The following is a 25,220-nucleotide window of genomic DNA, read 5'->3' as shown; positions in this document are numbered from 1 at the left end:
TAAATATAAGCACTGATCAAGGCTGTGGTTTGCCTCGAGGCTGGGTAACTTCTGACTCTACATTTTATCTCACGGTCCTCTCATGGATGCAAATAATTTGACAAGCATATACGAGTCATTTCTAGTTGACATTGTGGGTGTATGTGATGTGCTATTGTGTGTAGCCTGCGTATTTTTAGTTTTGAACTGTGTGTTATTGTGCTGTTGTTGACCGCAGATGAAAATGGTAACATTTATGTTTAACACTGTACATGGTCCCAATAAATAAATAAGACATTATGCTCTTTGTGCATGATTATCTGCCTTGTGTGCCTTATGCCATAAACCTCATGTTTAAGGTTTGTTCAGATTACATTCGCTACTGCAGTTCACTTGGAAGAGCTGCAAATATTTGGTACACCACTCAGTCCAAATGTCACTGTTCTCACTAGCACAAATGAGCCAAACTAAATGTGCAAATAGTGATTCTCAATGAACTGCTTCAAACATGATAGGTGTGAAAGAAGAAAAACACTCCCTGTTGATAATAAAAATGTGAATGAGATATAGTGGATTAAGCCCAGAAACTCAGATAACAAGGAACGCAGGTGTTATTTCTTATACCAATGTCTGAGATGTGTGTATATTATGTGTGCATGTTTGCTGCAGTGCATATGCTCTGGTTTCTGAATGGGGTTATGTACATGGTGCATACACACAAACTACAGTGCAAGACCCCACAGTCTTCTACTGATTACTACATGTGGTGCAGCTGCACGTGTTCTCTGTATTTCACACAGTAAATGCAATTCGTTTACATGTACACAACACGAATTTATTTATTTACATGAAGTAACTGCACCAGCCATTGAAAAACAAACAACAAATAAACTTCAGCAAAACTTATGATTTACTTTTGAAAGTTTACATGAGAAGTTGGGGGAGGTAGCAACTAAAAAACGTTTTTCTTGCTAGCCCCCCTTCTGAGGCCTGACTGTTTTCATGGGTGTTCATAAGGACTATTTTGTGTACACATCTAGTAATTATTTTAAGTTAAATAGTGTTGCGCTAACTCTGCTAGCTTTGTATTCCATTGTATTCATATGTTGTTAGCATCATGCTAAGTGTCCTGTCAGCCGGTTCAGTTCTGTTTTGTGATGTTAAGTTTCATGTTTTGAAACAACTTTATTAAATGTATCTAACAATAAACATTTTGCAAACATTTAACATAATTCAGAATTAATTTTAGCTCCATGTAAATTTAGTAAACGTGATGTTTCCCAGGTAATGTTCATCTGCCTTAACAACAAAGTTTACACATTTATATAACAGCTGATTTATTAAAGTGGAGTTAAACATGACATTGAATGCAGCTAATGATGTTTATGATGTGACAATACTGGGTTTAAGGTCTGGTTAAGTTTAGGCACAAAAACCACTGGGTGAGGGAAAGATCATGTTTTCTGTTCAAATAATCACAAGATATTAAGGGCAAAGAACTCAAGGGAGAGTGTGTATTTTTGGAGCAGTGGCAGCCGACGGGACCCAAAGCTTCGGCACTGCGCTCACAGCTGTTGTGTTCACTGTTGCTGTCGACATGAACACAAATTTCTGTGCGCTGTGTGCGTGACTGCATGTTGTGTGCGGCAACAATGTCTGAATGCAGTCAATGCTGGAGTCCAAGTCCGAGTCATCAGTACGCAAGTCCGAGTCAAGTCTCGAGTCCGGAAAATCAGGACTCCAGTCAGACTCGAGTGTCACACCCTGCCTGGACTTTGTGTGTTTTTTGGTCTTTTTATGTTCTTTTGGGTCTCCTGTTTGCACTTCTGTTAAGTCCTTCGGGTCATATGGGTTTTCTTGTTATATTTGGGTGGTGGGTTTGGACTGCCTTTTGTTGTTTAGCCTGGTGTGTTGTATACTTTAGTTTAGGTTCATGGTGGTTCTTGGACAGGTTGGTGTGGGTTGTATTTAGAATATTGTGTTTTCTGGGTTTTAGTTTTGTTACTGTGTTTCCCTTGTGTGTTCATGTACTCCTCCTCACCCGCCCTGTTTCACCCTCGTTAGCCCTGCCGTGCTTCCTGTGTTTCCTCAGCCAATCACTCCCAGCTTGCCGTTGTATCTCATCACCTGTTCCCCATTCCCTGATTAGTTTAGTCTGTATTTAAGGTCTGGTTTTGAGTTGAGTCTTTGTTGGATTGTTGGTTTTGTTTCGTCTGCTAGTTCTGTTCAGCTCTGTTTGCCTGTTAATGACCATCCACGATTAAAGGAGATTTTTTTTCATATTGGCAATTTAACAATTTATTCATTTAACAAACAGGAGCCTCAGCAGGGTGTGGAAGAACCATACGCAGCCACAACAGCCTGGCACCTCCTGCTCATGTTGAGTCACCAACCTGTTCAGTTGAATATGTACTTCTGAAAGGTTAAAAATGGTCAGTGGCAGTTACACAAACAATTTGTGCAACCTAACAGTATGTTCCCATGTGAAAGAGGAACAAAGAACATCTATTTGTACTGAAGCATGTCCTATTGAGTCTGTATGGTTATAACAATACAAACAGTACTCTCATCTCCTAGACGTTGGTGTGAAAGAGGAGTATGCACCCACTTTTTGGGGCTCACTCCTCTGCAGCAGCTTGTATGTCTGTATCTAGTGTGAGTGTGTCATGCTCTGAGCATTAAAGAAAATGTGACAATACTTTATAGGGCATTGTTTCTTTATTTATTGAAATCAAGTGCAAGAGGTGAATTGCCACAACAATTATCTAGCATTTCTTTCTACATCTGCTGCAAACGTTTTGGGGCACTTCCAGGGTATTTCACTTCATATTATCATTAGGGCTGTAGTCTCCTGGTCAAATGGTCAATTAGCTGGTCGATATGCTGTCATCCGACTAAATTCGGATGACAGAGTTGCTCCACCAATAAATCAGCTCACTACCCGTGCTCTTCATTCACTCTCTAGCTCGCTCAACCACAGCTGCTCTCTCTCTCTCTCACACTGGTGCTTTCAGCTCTCTTTTATCTGATTCTACAGCTCTGATCAGTCTGATCTCCATCATACCTCTGAATCCAGAGGCAGCTCAACAGCTCTTTACAGCTATAATGCGGGTACTCTGTATAAAAGAGGCGTGTTAATCCATAAAAAACCTTTAGATGTTACATATAGCTGTAAAAAATAAACTAAAATCATTGCTTTGCTATGTCATTTCCAAGTCCAAAAGGAGCTGCCCTGTGTTTTATTTGTATGTTGTATTCCCCCAATGCAAAACAGTTTCATATGTATGGACACCATAGTCCATGATATCAATCTATGTCAGTGGAATTATTCATAACATGGATTCAAGGCAAAGGAGGTGTCAAATAATAGAATATTCTTAATCCCAACCCACCACCCCTCTGTTCCTCATCCCTGACCCTGAGACATGTGCAATCTGTTGTGAAACCCTGTGAGCACCAGGCCCAGACTGGCCATCAGGAGCACCAGGACAATTCCCAGTGGCCTGCCTGATTCTTCTGCTGATTGGCCAGTGGTGTCATGCCAGTGTCACAACGCAAAATTATTAAGGTAAATCACAGCAAAAACACAGGACAGGCACATCCATTCAGATCTGTAGGCATGCAATCCCCCCCCTTCCCTTTCATTGCTTTTGATGGTAAGATGGTAAGATCCATGCCTATCGTGACACCTGATTGGTCCGGCGCACTTAGCCTCCTGCATCAACAACATCATCGCCTGAAAACTTTCCAGTTGCGCAACACAGTTATGCAGGGTTTTCCCTGTCATTATAACACTTACACACAGCGTTACTCGAATTGACAGTAACTCGACACTCATTACTGTAAATGCATGTGAGTAAAAAGCCAATATGTACTTATTTTCAGCTGCTTTGCTCGCAAACTCCCATCAACCACTGGTATGTTTTATACAACAATGGTTAGGCCAATAGTGAACTGTTACAAACAAACCTCCATAAGAAACTGAAATGGTAATATTTTTTCTAAGAGAGGATGGAACACCTCTCAGCTCGCCTCAGGTAATGCACCGACACTCGCGGCAGATGGTGTCGGTAGGATAAACTGCAGAAAGATCAAGGAAGAGAGCTCCTCCAGACGTGGATACATATACTGCATACTGATGATTTCATACTATTATTTCCCTATGAGCTCATTTCTGTATGAGCATAATTATTAAACAAAAAACTGACAGGCTTGAGGTCTTGTTCGGACGGTATTTCCATTGTAAACTGATGCACCTACTAACACACAAATTAGTTTTTTTGTGGGCTGCGTAGGTCATAAAACGTGATTCAACAAGCCATTCAGATTTGCCTCCCCCTCCTACGTCAAGTGGGAACTCATTAGAATAATACCACCCCTATCTGAGTATCTCCACCCACGCTTGATTAGGAACTACCTTTCCAAAGGTGCGCCATGCTTTTCTTGCAAGCGCCAGACCCACTAGCATGTCGAAGTCAAGGGACTAAAGACGGGAACTGCTCTGTTGTTGCCTGCATAAATTGCTAAATTGGCGGCCAGCCTCAGAGGACAGAAGAACTGAGTGGATAAAGTTTATTTTTGACAGCAACGTCCCAGCTACAGTTAGCAAAAACCTGTATGTGTGTGCTAACCGCTTTGTGTCTGACACCTTTGCCAACATACAACACAGGACTGGCCACGAAACCTTTTCAATACCAAATGTCCGTGGAAAAAATGCAGATGAGGGAAATGTAAGTATTTAAAAAATAATTGTGCTGTACGTTTCTTTTGCTATTTAGTACAAGCTAACGCTAACAGCTGAGGTAATATATTAGAAGTAAGTTACTGGCATTACTTGCTGCAGGGTCCACACTAACGTTAATGGTATTAGTTTGTTAGTTGATTATCTGTAAGATGAACTTATGAACACTCTTAAATAACAGGAGAGTAAAATGAGAGAATGGGTGGTGCTGTTCCCAGTATTTCTTGCTGCTGTTTTTTTTTTTTTAGAAATTCACAAGAAGTTTGACTTGCCCTGAATCACGGAGGCCATTTCAGCCCCGCCCGCCTCCCGCACGTAGCAGGTCTGTTACTGTTGTCCCATTCACAAATATTTGGGCGCAGAGCTGTGCATAAAGACATAACAGGAACAGGAGAGGAAACACCTTATAGGACAGAACAGGAAGCCTAAAGCAGAGCCAAGATTTAATGGTATACATCCGAAACTTCCAATTTTATTTTTGTCTGTGCTGCTAGTGAGTTTGTCTGCTGGAAGTAAAAATATTTCATGAGTATCAGACTTTCCCAAGTCACTGAGAATACCAAATAATACTATGTCAAACATACTGTATCTACAACAGAATAAGAAAAAACAGTAACAGTTACACGTTTTCAAAAGATGACATTTGGCAGTGGGTTGTCCGCAACACAAACAGCCACCGCAGCCAGCAACACCGTAAGACTTTAGCTAACGTAACCACGTACAAAAAGAAATGTCGAAGTACCATAAAGTTAATAACTAACCATTCAGAAACATCCTGTTGTATCCTTCATGCTTGAACTTCTTCAGGAGCCTCTTCTTGCTCAGGGTCAGACTGGTTCAAAAATATATGGTTGCACTACTATGTTTTCTCTGGGAGCCATGTTTCTCTCAGGGTTAACGTTCAACAGTTGCAATGGTAGCACAAAGCCATACTGGCATCAGCACACTCATCATAGTAAATGCTCACTGAAACCACATTCTGAAGTGAATGAAGTACTTTATCACCATGACAAACAGAGTATCGGTATGTCTCAAGACTGATTTATACCTCTGAAGTGTTGCTTTATCTACAGAATAAACAGGTATACCTTTTACCTGCTACTTTCGTAAAATCAAAACAAACACTCTCCCCGCTCGTTTCACTCGCATACTTAAACTGAAATTATCTCTTAACGTTAGCTGACAAACTACAGCAATTTCTGTAAGTTCTTGACACATTACTAACCTGAAATACAGGACAGAAACGTGAGACAGAGAGATGTGGCTTGTCGCTGTTGAATCGTCCATAGTTGTGAGGAGAAGAGAGCTGCACGTGTTCTTTGCTACAGTCACTGTGGCGAACTACGGTCTCACACTGCCACGTACTGTCACAAAACTGCTATAGCAGATCAATTATTCTGGTTTAAACTAGAAGGAAAAACAGTACACAAACAAAATACATATTCTTTCAAACATGCTAAAACCAATTAATTTCATCTACCAAAACGTGATCACACTTTTGTGGGCATCACATGAACATACTACTGAGCTGAAGACAGAATCAGCACTGAATGACGTGGCGGTCTGAACGGTGATGCCATCACTTAGCTTTGAAAAAAGTAAACAAACTGCATAGTCAGCAACTACGAATCTTTAGACTGAACTGAACTCAACGAAATATCAATCAATTTGTAATTTACACCTCTAGCAAGAGAGATACTCCGCTTTAACATACTGTAAGTTGAAAACGTTAGCATGTCCCACTACATAGCTTCCTACCTACAGTATCATTAGCTAATTACTGTATTTTGTGGGGTAACAGCTTACATTGGATAAAAGCCCTGTTCAGGACTGGAAAGTCCCCTCTGTCCACGGTCTTGGATGTTACAAAAGTATGGGTTAACATTAGCGGCTTGATTTGGTCTGCTCATTGTTGGATTTGACCAAGTTTACACTTCAGCAACCCAAACCAAACTACTTATCCAAGATGGTGTTAGATTTGCACACACACTGTTCTGTTGTTACCATTAGACTTGCTGTCTGAAAATACAAACAATGAGGCATAAACCTAACCTCTGTGCTGCTTATCTGATGTCATTTCTAGAGTAAGCATTCAAACATAGTTATGTTATAAAGAAATTACATTTTTAATCTTTCTTATAATACTACTATAATATTAGGGCTAACAAGCTGCAACACAAAAACAATGCTACTCCTTTATTCCCATGTCTTCTACATGGATCAACAACTGGTGAGGATTTTGACGTTTTACCATGAACCCTTTGGCCATCATCATCAAGTGGATATTTAAGACCCTTTTTACAAGGTTCTCACTTTAAAAGGAGGCAGCTAGAGACGAGGTTTATAACCAACTCAAAGAGCTAACGTTAAGTTGCTAGCAAGCTATATTATTAAAATCTACCAGTGACAGTTGTCGTTACCACCACAAAAATTGACTGTTGCCAACTAGTGATGAGAACCGCCTTTGTCTAATTCTTGAAATCCCAAAAAATCACTATGAATCTGCCACTGCTATTATTGTAAACTGCAGGTGTAGCAACAGTAACTAAGGGGGCTGGTGCTTAGGCAATGGGCAATTGTGACAATATTTCATTATTACTGTATAAATTAATCTCCACTTTATTTGCCTTTATAGTTCCCTACAAATAAGAAAATACATTTATAATTCAAACATGTTAACTAGAAGGCATTGTCACTTTTAGAAAATTTGACCTCCCATGCCCCAACAGTTCAACCTGACCACTAATGGATTGGTATATAAAATACACAGAGAGCACAGAGACAGCACAAGTGAGTGAAAATGAAGGATTGTGTGTATAATCTTCAATGGGAAAACACACACGCTTGGATACTACCTTTGTATCCATGGCAGTCTCATGTCCTACCTTTGGTCTTCGACGTGGCTAAAATCATTTTCACATATCATCCATTATTCTTTTACTTCTCTTGACTTTGGAGATTCTGTTTATTATTTACACATTATGCTTTTATTACATGTTACATGACATTTTGTAACAATAAACACAGCAGGATACAAACTAAACTTTTATTTCTGTAAAGGTGAATAGTATTTACACACTCTTTAAAAGTTCAAGATGAAGGTGAACATTCTTTTTGCTACTTAATTGTGAATATTCTAGACTTAACACATTTGCTGATAAATCTATGGGCATAAAATTAAGTAAAATTCAGAATGAATGAATTTAAGTTCATAAATCATTCATAGAGAGGGCTAAAAGGAAGTGCAAATATAACAACAATATCCTGTATCACAGTGACTAAAAGAGCAAAAGACCGTTACATTAATTGTTTGGTAAAAAAAAGTTTGTGGTTAATACAGACTTAACTCATTAGATCCATCATCCATCTGTTTTAGCTTCCACTGAAACGTTAAGGTTAATCATGTCCCCACTGTCTAATCTTGATGGATGCAGGGGTGGAAGGGTTTGGCGTGAGGTGTTTCAGCAGTACAATGTAGGGTGAGGCAGAGTGGTCATGACAAAGAGGGAAAGGCAAACAAATGCACATATACACACAAGTTAGTGCTCTGAGAGGTCTTTCTAGTATAATAGAGATGTATAATGCTGTAAAGGCCAGCGTATAGCGCTAACTGCCAAGATAATTAATTTGTTTGCACTTGGAGAGTGAATAGGCATCCAGCATGCGGCCCCTGGCCATGCATGCACCATTGAGCACCTTTTCCTGGCATAGCAAATCAATCTACTGTATAAAAACTTGTAACATAATCTATTAAACCAAAATAAGAACAATACAGGATTCATTTAAGCTTGTTGTTGTTATTACATCACTATAAGTAATGCTAAAGACCAGGCAAAGCAGGCACCTGCCCCGAGCCCCCGGACCCCAAAGGGCCCCCAAAAAGAAGCAGGTTCACTACTGTACATATCAAATGGTTTAGGTAATTTGATTACTTGCAAATTTGTTGAATTTTCACCACTAAAGTACAATATCAACTAATTTGGATCTTGCATTATTAGTTAATTTTGTGGTCTTATACTGTAGAGAGACCCTGTGTCAAAATGTAGTTTTAAGAACTTGCATTTATATTTGCTCATATTATGTATATTCCTTATATTTTGTGTTTAATCACATTACCACAAGCTAACACAAATTAAAGCTGCAAGCAGCGTTGAACGGGCCTTCGCACCCTTGCGCACGTCGGGGCGCGATGCAGTCCAAGGGCTTCTGTCACGGGCATGTAGATGTCTCCAGACCTGGGCTGACAGGTCTGACTTTACAAACATGTAAAGTTTGGTGCGACTGGAGCATGCACAATAAAGTTATAGCAATTTCCTCTGTCATGGTAAAACATCAAATTTCAACAGTGTGAGAATGACAGGAAGTTTTGGGCCCATTCACCTGAATTTCAGTTAGTAAATTGAAAACTCTTGTGAAAACTTTTGTGTGTAAAAGAAATTAACTTCCTAATTTTCATCAAGTCTATTTTTAGAAAAGTGAAGACTTTTAACCCACATGACCTGGTCAAAGTTGAAATGTGTACTGTCAGGTGTGTAGAGACAATAAGTAACTGCAGCTGGACACAGAAAAAATATATTTGAATGGAGTGTGAGCGAACCACTAGGTGCTTGGGCCCTAATAAATTTTTTCCCTTCCCCTCATAGGTCATCCCCACTACTGAATTATACATATAAGACTCATAATTATTGTAAAATAAATGACAATAGCACCAAACTTTATACAAAGTTTGTATATAATGTACTATATGTATATAGACCTTTCTGCTGTATCCTTCAAAAATTACCTCCGTTTAACCGTAACACCCATCCCCCCACTTTCTTCCCTCCCTCTCGCTCTCAGCTGGAGAGAAGGATTTCAGAGTACTCTTCTTGTGAAATATCCCCATAAATCCCATGACTTTGGCCAAATCTTACATTAAAAATCACATTTTAGTAGGAATTTGTAGAAAATGTAGGAAAATTCGTCGCAAATCCATTGATACAGGTTTGAAAGTAGTCTGACTTATAGTTAAGACGTCAGAAGCCTCAGTTTGGCACAAAGTCCATGCCCATAGGTTGCCTCCCCATTGGTTTACATTGTAAGGTGCGATGTGTGTTCAGCACAGTGTGATAAGTCATGTATTAAAGTTTGAAGCCGATACCATTAACGCCCTAGGAGGAGATAGCGTTTGTTCGAGGTCCAAAATTGGCACAAAGCCATACTTTGATTGGTGTATTGTGAACTTCCTGGTGGATTTACATCATGATTTGTAAGTCTTAATGAGACAAATAATTGAGCTTTGGTTTGATCTCTCTACGTCATTCCTACGGGCCGTGGCGGCCATTTTAGTTACATAGGTGGCGCTATAGAGCACATTTTGGCACTTTGGGGGATAATTTTTACATCGTATCAAATTTTTCACCAGACCTGATGTGCGTGCCAAATTTGGTGAGTTTTTGAACATATTTAGGGGGTCAAATTTAGGTCTGAAGTGGCGAGATAATAAAGAAAGAAGAAAGAAAGAAAGAAAGAAACAGAACAGATACAAGAGGGTCTTCGGCCCTTTTGGGGCTCAGGTCCTAATTATTCATCTCATCAAGACCTACAAATCATATGCTGACACCCCTGACCTAAATCCAACAGGAAGTCCGCAATACACACATGAAAGTACGACTTTTCCCCAATTTTGGACCCCGAACAAACGCTATCTCCTCCGAGGGCGTTAATGGTATCGGCTTCAAACTTGAATACATGACTTATCACACTGTGCTGAACACACATCGCACCTTACAATGTAAACCAATGGGGATTAGCTGTTAAAAACTTTGTAATAACTTGAACGGTTATATATTATAAGTCCTGAAAGTTGTAGTGCCACATCACACCTTACAATGTAAACCAATGGGGAGGCAATCTCTAGGCATGGACTTTGTGCCAAACAAATGGTTCTGATGTCTAAACTATAAGTCAATGGATTTGCGACGAATTTTCCTACAAAAATATTATTTTTAATGTAAGATTTGGCCAAAGTCCTGGGATTTATGACGATATTTCACAAGAACACTATTAAAATCCTCCTCTCCAACTGAGAGAGAGAAGGAGGAAAGAAAGGGGGGAGTGAGTAAAGTCAGACCTGTCAGCCCAGGTCTGAAAACATCCACATGCCTGTGACAGAAGCCCTTGGACTGTGCCACACCCAGTTACTTAGTGTTTCTACATATCTGACAGCAGTGTTCAATGCTTACTTTTTTTTCAAGGAGTACATGTGCTCCTAAATGAAAAATTAGGAGCACACATATAACTTTAGGAGCACACTGAAAAATGTTCAAGTAACAGTTAATTAAAGAAAACAATTCATTACATACATATTTACAATTTATCACATACATATTTAAACTCTTATAATCACGATTATCTTGTTCAATATTGAGATCACGATTATTTAACATGATTACTTTTTGACTGTCATTTTTGCCAATTGCTGATGTTGATATATGCACATATTTTTCCCCACTTGGCTGAGGAGACTATTACACATGCAATCATATATTGTACTGATGATCAAGAAAGACTATAGCCTATATGAGGGAAAAACGCAGGAAGACTGGAGTTCCAGAGCACAGCATTAAAACTTTAATGGACCTGCCAAGAGGGTGGAGCAGCAGTTTTTCTTTTAGTTTATTAGACAGACAGGATTAACATGTAGGATTTAATCATTGGTTCACAGTCTGAAGCGGAGGGTGGCAGTAATGCACCTAATATGCTGGTTGCCAACCGCTGTTATAAACCAAAAAGAGGAAAGTAAAATATTTTTCCAAACAGAGTGGTACATCCTGTCAGTCGAGGGATTTCCTATCTGTGCAGCTGAACACAGCAGCTCCTCTGCGGACTGTTTCACCCTGATGGTACTACTGTTTCCTCTGCAGTTTTCACTTCACTCAGCTGGCCGACAGACCCGCTGCTTCTTCCTACTTTAAACTGAATAACAAACCAGGGCTCAGGGATCCAAACAACCAACAGCTAGCTGAGAGCCCAGCGGAGGCTAACTGGTTGTGCTTCTTTCCGGTCATGCTGCAGCTGCAAATTATTTCTCCACTTCACACATATCTATTTTTAGGGGCAAATGCGAGTGAAATACTCACACTGTAGAGCCCAGTGACAGTACGCATTTCAACCAAACTTTGACCAGATCATGTGGGTTAAAAGTGTTTACTTTCAAAAAATAGATGATGAAAAATAGGAAATTAATTTGTTTTACACACAAATTCATCAAGACTTTTCAATTTACTAATTGAAATTCAAGTGACCGGGCTCAAAACTTGTACAGTTTTGATGACACAGGTGTGAGCAACTCAGTCTTATATGACAAACATCATCTGATTCACATGAAATTTTCAAGGTGTGCTCTACAGTTGATATACAGCGACATGATGTTCACTTAATGGGTGTTTTCTTGCACCATATAGTGAACTCAGGAAATGATATTTAACTCCTTCATGCAACATTAGATAACAGTAAAAAGCTATAGTTACAGGAAGTGATGTTTATCTCCTTCTTGCACTGTCTGAAAACAGCCCGGGTCTGAAGACATCATCATGCCCGTGACAGAAGTCCTTCGACTGCGGTACAGGGTACAGATGATGGTGGACAAAATCCACAGTCCTCCTCCTGTGCAAAAATGCATCTGATCATTTATGTGAATAATAGTCTTCGGCTGTCCAAATTAGTCAAATCAAATCAATAACCTTCAAAGTTACAAAAAATCAAAGTCTTTCTGATCTGCTGCTACATTATGAACCATCCAGACCTCTCAGGTGGTCTGGGACAGGTCTGCTTTCTGTCCCCAGAGTAAAAAACTAAACATGGAGAAGCAGCGTTCAGTTTTTATGCTCCACATATCTGGAACAAACTCCCAGAAAACTGCAGGTCTGCTGCAACTCTCAGTTCTTTTAACACAGCTGAAGACTTTTCTGTTTGCTGCTTTTTATTAAACCAGATTTGAGGGTTGATATTTTACACTGCACTGTAACTTTTATTCTCGTTTTATCTGTCTTATTCCCTTTTAGCTTATTTTTATTTCCAAATTTAACAATTTTTAAATGTTTTATGTCTTTTTAATTGTGTTGCTTTTATATTCTGTTTTGATGCCTTTTATCCTCTATGTAAAGCACTTTGAATTGCCTTGTTGAAATGTGCTATACAAATAAACTTGCCTTGCCTTGCCTTTTTTGCACTATATTTATATAAGAAATACGTCTGATCGAAGTGCTATCTGCCAAAAGTCACAAATCACAAGTTTCTGATCATTCTAAATTTACGGCTGGACTTTTACAGGCCTCTTCCACTGACCCCCAAGCCCTAAACAAGGGGCTCCAGGGCCTCCTAGACTGACAACTAATTTTAATATTATTCATAAAAATATTAAAATAAAAATGAAAGTAGTGAGTAAAACATTAAAAAGCATGGTAAGATTAGTGCCTAGGAGATACTTTTTTTTTTTGCAGTAGTGCAATGCTGAGAGATTTTCCGGCGCTGTGCTGGGAAGTTTGAGTGTTTGAGTTGTCTGGGTATATCCGTGTCCGAACCCCTACATTTAGGGGTTCAATGAGAAACAGGCACGCTTTCTCATCCTGCAGACATGCAGGATGTTGATGTACAGAGCAGGACAAAGGATGTCCATGACGTACATGCGCACACACACATACGCGCACACAACACAATCTGTCGCACTCACATGTATGTGTGTAGAGAAAATATTCAGGCTGTTTTCCTATCACTGCTGACATTGGAGTCCTGCACCAGGGTTTGGGTAACCCGCATATTCCACATATTGGTCTACAAATAATTATAGTTCATTTAATATCTGTTTTCTTACATTATTCTTGTGGCTTGATTCTGGCTTTTGTTGTGGTGTGTCTTCAGAACTGATGGGTTTTAGCGGGCCAGTCATTGTTAAAAGTACCCGGCAGAGTTTTTGTTCTCACTCTGCTCATGTTTGCACACTTGCCGTTTAACACCCAAATCCAAATAAAGCAGAAGTGAAAAACAATGTTGATAAAAAAACTAAAAATAAAAAACGTATTTTAATCTCATATAGCTGTTCTGTATCAACTGAAAATGTCTGCTATAAACTCTGAAAAATCTCAATACAAGTTGCAACACTACTACTACCTACTTTTGAATGGACTGTTAAACCGTTTTAACCGTGATGTTGCCAACAAAGAACATGCAGTTTTCTCATTTACAGTTTCAATTTCACTTTGATAGTATAGTTCTAATGTGCATCTTACTCCTCCTCCAGCAGCCAGTTGATGACAAGTGTGAGTTCCACTGCCCACAGTTGTTCACAGTTCAGACAGAGACACATCAGCTTTGTCTACAAAAGGCTACGTGCCTGCTTCCTGAAAGCCTCCTGCTTTTAGAGGGTAATTCAGCTTTTAACATCCAAAGTGGACTTTTCCAGACATGGGATTTTAACATGTTTGCCTGCATGAGGAAAGTAAGTTAAGTAAGTTACTTATTTCTGTGTTGTTATATGCTGTGATGTTATACTAACAGTTTATGTGGCAATGAATAAGATAAAAACAGACCACAGAGCTGAGCATGCTGACTATCAGTTACATAAACAAGGCTTTTCCCAGTGTAAACTCAATATTATATATGGTGTAGTATTACTGTAGGTTCTAACTTAATGTGTGTCTGCATGTGCTGCAAGGATATCAAACGCCCAACAACAAAAACGAACAAGGGATGTGACAATTACATTCTTAAAATCCCATCAGATGAAAACATGAAAGTCTGAAATATGGGTTGGACGCACCTCCGTATGTGTTTATTGTTTCACAAGTACAGAATTTGTGCACACTGAGATAAGGGCGCAGAATAAGTCAGTTCTGTGTTAAGATAAGGGTAGAAAAGTTATTTTCATGTTTTATGTAGCTAATTAGTTCAGTTATACTATCTGTAAATGTAATTGCCCAACATGAAGGTATAAATGGTGTTTCAAAGCCTTCTCCATACTGCCAGAAATACAATTCTGTATTTTGTAATTTGGTGTATGATACTTGGAATATACTTAAAAACAGACTTGCTGCTCCCACAAAATAGTCCTCTATAAAAAGTTTCAGAAAAAACAAAAATCTGACGTAGGGCAGTACCCCTAATGTGCACAGGTGCATGAGATAAGATCAGGGAGTACAACCAGGCGTTAAATTTTGGGTATTTGAATATTTCTGTTCCCTTTATACTTCTTTTTCCACCACACGTCAGAGGGACGTTTATTTGAGTTACAGTTACTAATTACTAATTCAAATTAAGTGTTTATATTAAAAAATCACATAATATTTATTATTATTATTATTATTATTATTATTATTATTATTATTATTATTATTATATAGTTAAAAAATAATAAATAGTTCAAATTAGCTTCACCTCAACCAACCACACCAGTTATGTATAAAAAGAAAACTCTCTGGCCATTGTCTTCATTTATTCCGGATCCAGGAAGCAAAGTGTACATTTGAATGAAACATACAGAATGTTCTTCCAACCCCCTAATCTCGCTGCCTCAGGACTGTCTCGCCACATCATGTTCCATTGCAAGGACACTCTTCTCTTTTGGCTAGGCTTGAAGAAGTAGAATTGAAAACATGCGTCATGAACAGATACTAAACTTCTCAGTGCACAACTTCAGCAGCTCAGTAAATTTCCATCACAGTTAGTAAATGTCTAACCACAGTTAGTAAATGTCTAGCCAAAACATGTTGATTGCTCCCTGGTGGCTGGCTGCAGTATGGGTCATAAATCTCACCCCCTCTCCATGTTAGTGGATGGGACATGAACCAAACTAAAAAAAAATCAAAGTACATGTCCCAAATTTTCCCAAAGATGGTTTCTGTCATTTTAGGTAGTTCTTATCACGCTGATTATGTCCAAGTGCTCATTTTTCTGATAAGTTTGTTTTTAATGAGTTAGTTGACAGGACGGTTGAAGGGCCCAAAGTCATTTGGCCCAAAGGTGGGCCAGATCTGAATAATTTCTGTACTGGATCCGGCCCAAAACCTATGGAGGCTCTGGCCCGGATCATGAAAAATGGACCTGGGCTGGCGTCCTTTCGTATCTGGGCTGGCACCCAGTCAGCTCCAGATCAGATAAGGATCATTTTGTAGCTATTTGGTTCAAATATAGGCTGTATCTGAATTAGTTCTTGGCTAACCTTTATCTGTACCCACAAAGAAAACCTTGTACAAAAATATGGATTTCTCTGGCTATAAATTTCTAAAATTATAGATACATTTCCATACACTTTGACATACACAATATATTACGAAGGAAAAAAATGGAATGCCTTATTTTGTCATGACACTGGTTGTTAATAAGACATCATTAATTACGATGAGTTACGGCAGGAGACATAGTCAACATTTTTGACAAAAGATGGTATGCATGGACAGCAGCTTGTGCTATGGGTCCTGGTGTTGGATATCCCAGTGGACGTATCCCATTTCTGTCTGAGAAGTCGAAGGTGTGACCTGCCCAACTGGAGGGTAAGGCTAATCCCACCTTAACCTGGGCTCCCCCCAAGACCACCTAGTCTATACAGGTCAACACACAGATAAGTGTAAAGACATTAAACAGAGACGTGGCTTCGAGTACAATCTACTGTCTCACACGGATCTGGGTAGTTCAAAAGCTGGGGTTGCCTGCACCTCGAACAGAAAGACCGAACTCCCTGTCTGCCAGCTGATCACCAGGGACTATAGCACTCTGCCACACACTTCTCTCTGTGTGTGTATTCAATGGGTATTTATAAAACGCTCAGATGGCAATTGAATGGGATCTGATTGTGCTGTTGGCGTTTCCCTTATGTGGAAAGCAACGTACTAACGAAAAAAAGGGAAGTGACATAAGTGGCCGTGAGCAGCTAGGTAAAAGTGACTATGCGGGGCTAGGCAGGTAAAAATGAGGTGAAGGCGAGACTAACCCTTCTACAAAGGGTTGCTGGGATATCTTCAACCAAAGGACTCGTGGCAGGAGCTAATGCCCATGAATTGTTACAACTTTGGGAGGAAAGTCCACAACTAAGATTTATTTTCATTATCAATTAATCTGTTGATATACTTTTTTCCATTAACACTCCAAAGTTACTTGTTCTACTTGTGTTAGACCAGTCTTGATTTCGCTCTTAGATCAGTCTAATGTCAGTTAGACACTTTCTCAAAAATGAATACTTTTTAAGCCTAAAAAGTTAGCCACCCTACCCCAAGGCTAACTCAGAACTAAGACCCATGTCTCCATGGTGACAATCAGTGACACCTGCCCACTGTTTCTGTGGTAACAATCAGTGATAACCTCTGACCAGTGGCACCACATGACAAAAAACCAGGACATCATGGCTCATAGTTTGCTAACATTGTTGTGAGGTAAGCAATGAGGAGGAAAAGAGTGTGCAGTAAGAGAGCGCAGTAACCCGGAAGAGGGTCTGAGGTCTGCCACAGTACAAAGTCACAGCAGCTCAGCTCTGAGTGGTTTGACATAGTCATGCAATCAGCCTTGTTATTTAGTTTGAGAAAGGTCTTAATTTACACAGAAATCCATGGCAAATTACTCCTACTTGAAATAGTCAAGAACAAGACGGCTTTGTGCAAATGATGAATTTAGACGTCTCTCTTAAGTGTGACTATTAGTTTGCTCTATAGTCAAAGTCTATCATTGAGAAACCAACCCCAAATGGTGTTATGTGCAAATTAAAAAGAATGAGCTACGCAGGTTGGTATCTACCAGCCATCTCAGTGTACTGATATCATGAACCTCATCACAGTTTTACATAACTTCATCTGTAAAATTTCAGCTCATTGCTGAGAACCATCAGCATCCGGACAAACAAATATTCCCCTACAGCTCCTGACAGACATGTGAGAGGAAACACTTGGTCATAAAAGGCTTAAACATGAAAGTCCATTCAAATTTCAAAATACTCACTATTGCACACTAATCAACTCTACTTAAGCTCATTAAAATGACCCATTAAGATGAGATGTATAGTGTATGAATTATATAATGCATTAATGTCAATGGAGACCCATTCACTCCCATGTTTGTAACTCAGCACCTGTGTACAGTAAGAACTGAACTTCAAATTTCAAAGTTTGCTCAGTATTGCACCACAACTTTACTTAAGCTTATGAACGCTGTGTCGCGGGAAAGTCCCTGAGGCAAGATGAGTTTATTTATTTAATTGGCGGTTACCTTTGTATGATCATTTGTGTGCACAGAAACAACAGTCTTAAAGTAAACAGTCCCGTTGTCCTGTTGGGTTGTCAACGTGGATGTTAAAATCACTGACAATAACTACACAGTCAAAGACAATACAGATTATAGACAGCAATTCATTAAAGTCATCAGAAAATATTGCACAGTATTTAGGTGACCTGTAAATATTTAGGAATATAGCTCAAGAGGAGGAATTCAGCTGAAGAGCCACATATTCAAAAGAAGCAAAATTTCAATAAGATATCTGCTTGCATTGGAGGGAATAATTAAACAAAATGGCAACTCCACCCCCTCGGCGGTTTAACCAAGGTTCAATTTAAAAAAAAACATAAAATCAAGATTGTGTTTGACAATAAAATCATTGATTAAGAATGTTTTTCCTGCCAAAGACCTGATGTTTAAAGATAGATTTAGTGTGTTAAAAGCATTATGACCAATTTTTTGTGACAGGATGTGTAGCTGACGAGGACTGGAAGCCAAATTTGACAAGTTTGTAGAAGTGTTTGAGTATTTCTTGTTTCTGAGGAATACATGGAGGAAGCACACTCATAATTGCCACACGTAGGTCACTGCTGTGAAACCAGTGGACATGAAGTTCAATTTTTGGCGAGTCTGTCCAGAGCAATTCAAAACAACGCCACAAACTGACTACAAGTATAGCAATGAGTGAACCTCTCCCTGAGCTAGTCACACTAACTAAATGAATAACCAAAGAAAATATGCTTTTGAATGGTAACACTTATTGCAGTGCATTACACCGTGAAGAAGCTTTTAATATTTGTCACCCAGGACACTGAATTTTAGTCACAATTACACATATTTCTAACTTCTTACACAGTGACCAGACAATGAATTACAGTTAACTTTAGATGAAAATGTTAACCTCTTTAGATGGCTTTGATTAACTTATCCAATAAGACGCCCAAACGTTAACTATAGCCTGGATTTGAAAATGTACTGTAATGATAGGGAGGTCAAAGCAGGAAAAAAATACTTGCCCTACTAATCCGTAGCACTCTGGGGAGAGATTTGTCTGTTGTGAGGTAGCTGGCCCAGCTAAAAGGTATTAGCAAGCTTAATCATTTACACATTTCTGGATGGTTTTGCACATTTCTGGATCGCTTCCTGTCTGTTTGCAGAGAGCAATTTGCAAATATGCATAACTTACTCTGTAAATACTTATTTTAATATCACATAAAATTATATAGTTTTTGCAAATGCCAATAGTTGTACCACATAAATACGTGTAAAGTGATATGGAAACATTTGTGGATTCATTTGTATATGTGAAACAGATGTTGAAGGAAGGGGGTTGCCAGCTGCAGTCGTCTATGTCAACAAGCAGTTTGACCTCAAAACCATATTTGCTCTAGCACTTTACATATCATCGACGAGTTCATCTTAACACTTTTCACACAGTGCATACAGACTTCTTGTGTGTGGTGTGCTTACTCCCCTCTTCAGCACTTTGCCTGAGAAAGTTTTTAATCTTTCTCTCCTCTCAATAATAATGAAATCTTTATTTATATAGCACCTTTCAGTGCTTCACATAGAATTACATAAAAACACACAGCAATGAAAGAATAAAAAGAAAGAAAGAGAAAGAAGTGCTAAACAAACAACATTAAAAAGCCAACCTGACCATAATTAAAAATAGGAAAACCCATAAAACAGGATAAAAATTAAGAGCAACCAGGGATGTGTCAATTATATTAATTAAGAACTTTGTTAGCGTTATATCCAATAGACAAGAGCACACCTTCATGTCAGATACTATATTGAACATTTCAGTAAGAGAAATCGGGATGAAGTGGCTCAGGGTGTCTTGTTATGGGGGATTCACATCAGTGAATGTCATACAAGGCATAACATTGACCCTGATAGACTCCACTTTCTCTGTGAATTAGGTTTAAAAAAAAATATCACATTCAGCAAGAACATTTGGCGATTCTGGATGTACCAATTGATCAATAGTCTTGAACAAAAACCTGGGATAATGCAAGGTAGAGTGTGTTTCCGGAGCATGAAAGGCAACACCCCGTACGGACTGTGCCGACCGTAAGCCGCAGTTCTGCAAATGTTGCTTTGTGTCTGCTAGATGTGTAAATAGATAAACACTTTATATCATACTGGGCGGGTTATCGAAATGGGTGTATCAAATTTAAAACACCCATTTCGATAACCCTTTGAGAGCTCCACCAGTACTCATAGAATCTGCAGCTCCGGCATGTAATCAATGTTTACTCTTGGTATTGCGATATTAGAAATATCTTTACTATCATGTGTGGTCCTCCACCTTCCACCATCACCTACATATCTGTAGTGATTAGTCAGCAGTGTTGCACTCCTTGAAAGTAACCCAGGAGTGTTTGTATTGAAAGTACAGTTTTTACCACTCAGCTCACTGTTAACTAATTAATGCCTCAGATGCAATTTACAGAGAGAAACTGTGAAATTGAATGACAGAATTTACTCAAAGTCCCTGAAAACTTAGTTTCAAATATTATTATGTATTTGTCTATAACAATAAATATTTCTGACTTTATGAGCAACAATGAAAGTTTAGCCTTCAGGGAAGACATCCTAATAATTACTTATTTATTATTTACTCATTATTTTTACAGTCATGTCTTCATCAGGACTGTGTTCGAGTTCTTAAATCGATGTTGTAGTCAAGGCTTTGTTTAAAGCCAAAATATCCTGCCAGGTCTAAAATCAGTTGTTTTTTTTTTTAGAGAAAGACTGTCAAGAAGTTGTGAAACACAATAAACAGATAAACAGCAGCACAGAAACCAGAACCGGAGCTTTTCTGACCTTTTCCAGAATTTTGTTTACATATTGTTAATTTAACTTTCAAATGTCACGCCATGGGTGGCGCACCACAGCTATGTCAACACTAGGCTTTGTTGCACCTGCAGGTAGTGCAACATCTTCTACTTTCCCGAAAGCATGTTCACACTAAAGGTACGTGTGGAGTTTCTAACTTCTGGTAGTAATACAGAGCAGTTTTTTAAATTAGTGGGTTCTGGTTTTGTGGATGCACATGAACTGTACACACTGATGACTTTCAAACTATTCCACTGATCTACAGCTGGCTGTAAGGTGCCAACAAAGGCAGAGAAGAAGACTGCAAGCTTTATGAGGAAGGAAATACATTCGTTAGACCTCCAGAATACGAAAGCTACAGAACTATCAGCTGTCACAGCTGTTTAGTGTGATTTTATCAATGATATATCGATGGCTGAAGAGCAAAACCTCCTATCTGAAAAATGCACTTTTTTGAGAAAACTAAAAAAAAGTTGTTTTCTTGCAGAATGCTATTTGTTAAGGATACCCAATATATAATACACTGTTTTTGGACTATATTATTATATTATGTGTTAACAATACCGACTAGATATTAATGCCTTGCAAAGTGCAGATAGGAGCTCTTGTACTTGGTGCAAGTTGGAAGAGGTTCTACAAAACAATGCTCTAAATTAAGTTAATAATTAAATTTAAATTAAAAATAAAATTAAGTTTGTTTTCAGGTAAAAAGATGTAGTAAATGTAATAGTTACTACATTGTTGTATACTAGGGTCAGAACTCCTTAAGTGGGAAATTCCTTAATTCAGTGTATTTGCTTCCTTTTTCACTAAAAATGAAAGTGATTGTGTAACACACTCGTGCTGTAGCCTCTCTACACATCCAGGGACTCTGCGTTGTGTTTTTGTTTTGTTGTGTGACTTTTCTGTCACGACGTAGGGCGGGATTATCTTGCAGACAGATTGAATATGAGCAGCCTTCCTTGTTCTCATCATCGAAAGTGAAATTCGCCAATTGGAAAATTCTGCAGAGAGGAGGTTTTGCGCTTTGGCCATCGATATATTAAATAATTCTGCAATAATTTTAGTGTCCTATGAATTATTTAAATGTAGTGAACATACCATGTAAAGTGATTGAATCAATCAATAAATATTGCTTTATTGTGCCACTATGTGCTTATAAATCAGGAGAAGTATGATGAAGTGCGCTCGCTTGCTATCAAAAACAATGATGTATTTTTAGACTAATTAATTATTTCAGTATTATTTTAAATCAAATTGTTCATTTAGTTCACCATTAGGCTATATTTGATATAAAACGCATGCCCGTGTTAATGGCCTCACATGCCACAGCGGGGACACATGCCATAGGTTGCCGACCCCAGCCATAGCCTATAGCCTATCTATTGATATATGAGAAATCTACCAAAACGAGCTTTATATATACTATATATGGCAAAGTTTGCATTGTGTATGTGAAATTGACTTAATGAGCTAACACTAGGCTTGGCGTAATAGATAGTCTGACTGGATAACATTCGGTAGCTAAGGTGATTTAGATTCACACAAATTGATAACATGACATAAGCTATTTTAACAGCACAACTAGCAGGGAGCAAAACATTCAGATTATTTGATGTTTTGGATAATGCACATACATAGGTAAATACTGCGTGTAAGATACTGAGTGTGGAAGAGAAGACAGTCAGCGTTAATGAGTCACAATGCTTTATATATTTTTATTTACTACTCTCTGCTAACATTGATGCAGTATGGTAACTGGAGGAATACAGAGAGCAACTCACAACAAAAATACATTACACTATGTTTTTAACATTTCTTTGATATAGCTACTATTTAAACAACTAAACATGAATTGCCACACCAAACAAGTCACAGTCATGTTCTGACCTCTCTATATGGCTCATGAAAACAACCGTGGGCATGTTTAATATCTTCTTTCAAGGTTTTTAATGCGAGTAAAAAAAAAAAAAGTTATTCCCTGTTCTGACAGTGGAGCTGCCCTGAGAGCGGAGCCACAGAGGAGACCTGCAGCCAGACTCCTCCCAAGTCAGAGCAGCAAACATTACTTTCAGCAAATCTTCAAACCTCATTTAGAGATGTTAATGCCAGACAATTGCTTCTCTCTCTGATTATTAGTGTAGTGACTTGATTTCGACAAAAACAAAACCTAAGCCACAGTGAGGGGCTGTTATCGGGACATGTAATTGACGCGTCGTCATGCGGCGGCTCCATGTACTTTAGTACATCAAACATCCTCGGACTTGCGCTTCAGATGTGTTTATTTATCACCGTGCATCGCTACGTCCATCTTTATATACAGTCTGTGGTGGGGGCATGAAATTGTTTCTGTCCATTGACTTTGTGAACAAGGAGGTTAGAGTAAATAACTGATCTTACAGTGTATGTGACCAGTAGTTCACATTCCATCTCCTACCAACAGCCAGCTTTGTTTTCTTTTTATCATGAGAGTAATCTTTCCTGTTAGGTGACAGCTGGAGCACTTCTAATTGGATCAAAACATCAGTTCAAAAAATAAACATCAGATGTATGAAACTGAGGAGATAACTCCCAATGTGTGTTTCAGTAAGAAACAAACAGCGCGCATGAAGTTGTTAAGTGCGTCGCTGTTGAGAACTGATACAAATCTGCAGCTTAAATGAATGCACTTTGGGATTCTGGGTTAATTGGGGATTTTTTGGGATGAATTCCTCAACTATGTTTTGTTTTGCAATGACAAAGTGATATAAATTTACTATAGCTGTCATTTGCACCTCTGATTTGTTGGTGTTCATCATGCCTGCCTGCAGTTTCTCAGACAGTTGGTGGCCGTAACATAAACCTGATTGTCAAATTATCCGGAAGAGATTAAAAGAAAAAAATTACATGTGATTTTAGGGTGACTTGCTTAACTCTACCTCTATTCAGTGAGTCACACCCAGATTACGTTTGAACAATTTATAATTTACACGCATAAGTGAACAACTATGCTCACACCTCTATCTTGTTTTTAACTAACCTGTTTTATGTCTACATTAACAAATGGTGTCTCATCTTACCTCTTACATCAGCTTCCTGATCAACTTGGAGCTGAGACATCTGATTTAAGGGTAAGAGTTACTCACTTGATTCTCTGCTTATGCAGGTTTCCTGGGAGAAGAATCCGAGCAGCAGCATCGAGGCATTATATAAATGTGATGGATCACAATCTGATGCGGAAGCTGAAGCAAAAGGTCCGACATTTGACATGCATGACTCCTGTCATCTTCATCATTTTCATCTCTCTCATCCTGATGCTCGTTCTTTGGACTGACAGGTGGGTGAAATTTACTGGTCTAATCTGCTGCGACAATGAAACAAATATCCAGAGTTTCATTTGACCAACTCCAATTGTTGGATTGTATGTGGCTCAGATATAGAGTATCGGGTCTATATAGGATAGGATATATAGTACTTTTTAGTCCCTATAAAAACAGTTGACAGCACAAGGAGGAAACATCGGTGTGAGTTAAATGTAACAACTACAGTACTTTCTCTGTCCCGTTCATTTTACTCAGTCTGCTCTGCATATTTGACCGTCTGTAAGCCATGCCATATATTGAAAATACACACATCACAAAGTTTAAATTTTGTAATCCACACAAATAAACTTCAAATTCAGTATGAAAAACCAGGTTTCATGTGCAGTAAACAGTCTACAGTCTTTATAAGTCATATTCCTGCCACGCAACACCCAAATCGTTTTTGTAACAACAACAATAACAAAATCCTATTATGATTATTCTTCTGGGGTGGACCCCCGCCCCAGGTATGCTGGCCAGGTGGGACACTGGCACCTTCCATTTTCATTATTATTATTCTTAATGTCTATATGTTCTGACACCGTCCAAGTGCCTCATCTTATGTTTCTATGTCTTTTTTGTTATGTTATATGCCACCAATAAAAACAAATTGATAATAATTCAAGCTGCAAGCAGCGTTGAACGGGGCGTGGTGCAGTCCAAGGGTTTCTGTCACGGGCATGTAGATGTCTCCAGACCTGGGCTGACAGGTCTGACTTTACAAACATGTAAAGTTTGGTGCGACCGAAGCATGTGCAGTAAAGTTATAGCAAGGATGTGAGGATGTGTGAGGATGACAGTTTTCTGCAGGGTGACACAATGTGTACTGTCAGGTGTGTAGAGACAATAAGTAACTGCAGCTGGACACAGAAAAATACTCATATATTTGAATATATTTGAATATATATATATTTGAATGGAGAGTGTGAGTGAACCCACCCTTTTTTGAACAGTTACTGCTTCCACATAGTTTTAGATACAAACTTCATTGACCTGGGCTGACAGGTCTGACTTTATCCACCCCCCCCCCTTTCTTCCCTCCTTCTCCCTCTCAGTTGGAGAGCAGGACTTTCGAGTAC

The 25,220-nt window shown here is 38.8% G+C and overlaps 1 protein-coding gene and 1 long non-coding RNA gene across 6 annotated transcripts in view; one reads left to right on the top strand and one right to left on the bottom strand.

The window, feature by feature from the left end:
- Nucleotides 1-6,103, bottom strand: part of LOC121898700 — a 34,126-nt gene extending 28,023 nt beyond the window's left edge. The window contains exon 1 of the long non-coding RNA XR_006096543.1: nt 5,946-6,103. This is a non-coding gene — a long non-coding RNA (uncharacterized LOC121898700). The remainder of the gene's footprint in view (nt 1-5,945) is intronic.
- si:zfos-464b6.2 overlaps nt 3,495-25,220 on the top strand; it is a 39,257-nt gene continuing 17,531 nt past the window's right edge. Inside the window, exons 1-3 of one of the 5 annotated variants that reach the window (XM_042414043.1) lie at nt 3,496-4,709; nt 14,001-14,207; nt 23,946-24,116. In XM_042414043.1, the coding sequence (XP_042269977.1) occupies nt 23,998-24,116 (119 nt within the window). In that variant the 5' untranslated portion in view covers nt 3,496-4,709; nt 14,001-14,207; nt 23,946-23,997. The other 4 variants (XM_042414042.1, XM_042414044.1, XM_042414045.1 and 1 more) reach the window with 4 other exon arrangements.

Source organism: Thunnus maccoyii, chromosome 6 (genome assembly GCF_910596095.1).
Source record: "Thunnus maccoyii chromosome 6, fThuMac1.1, whole genome shotgun sequence".
In the NCBI taxonomy this organism is placed as follows: Eukaryota; Metazoa; Chordata; class Actinopteri; order Scombriformes; family Scombridae; genus Thunnus; species Thunnus maccoyii.
The sequence above is the reverse complement of the archived record's forward strand: the minus strand, read 5'-3'. Positions and strand labels throughout refer to the sequence as shown.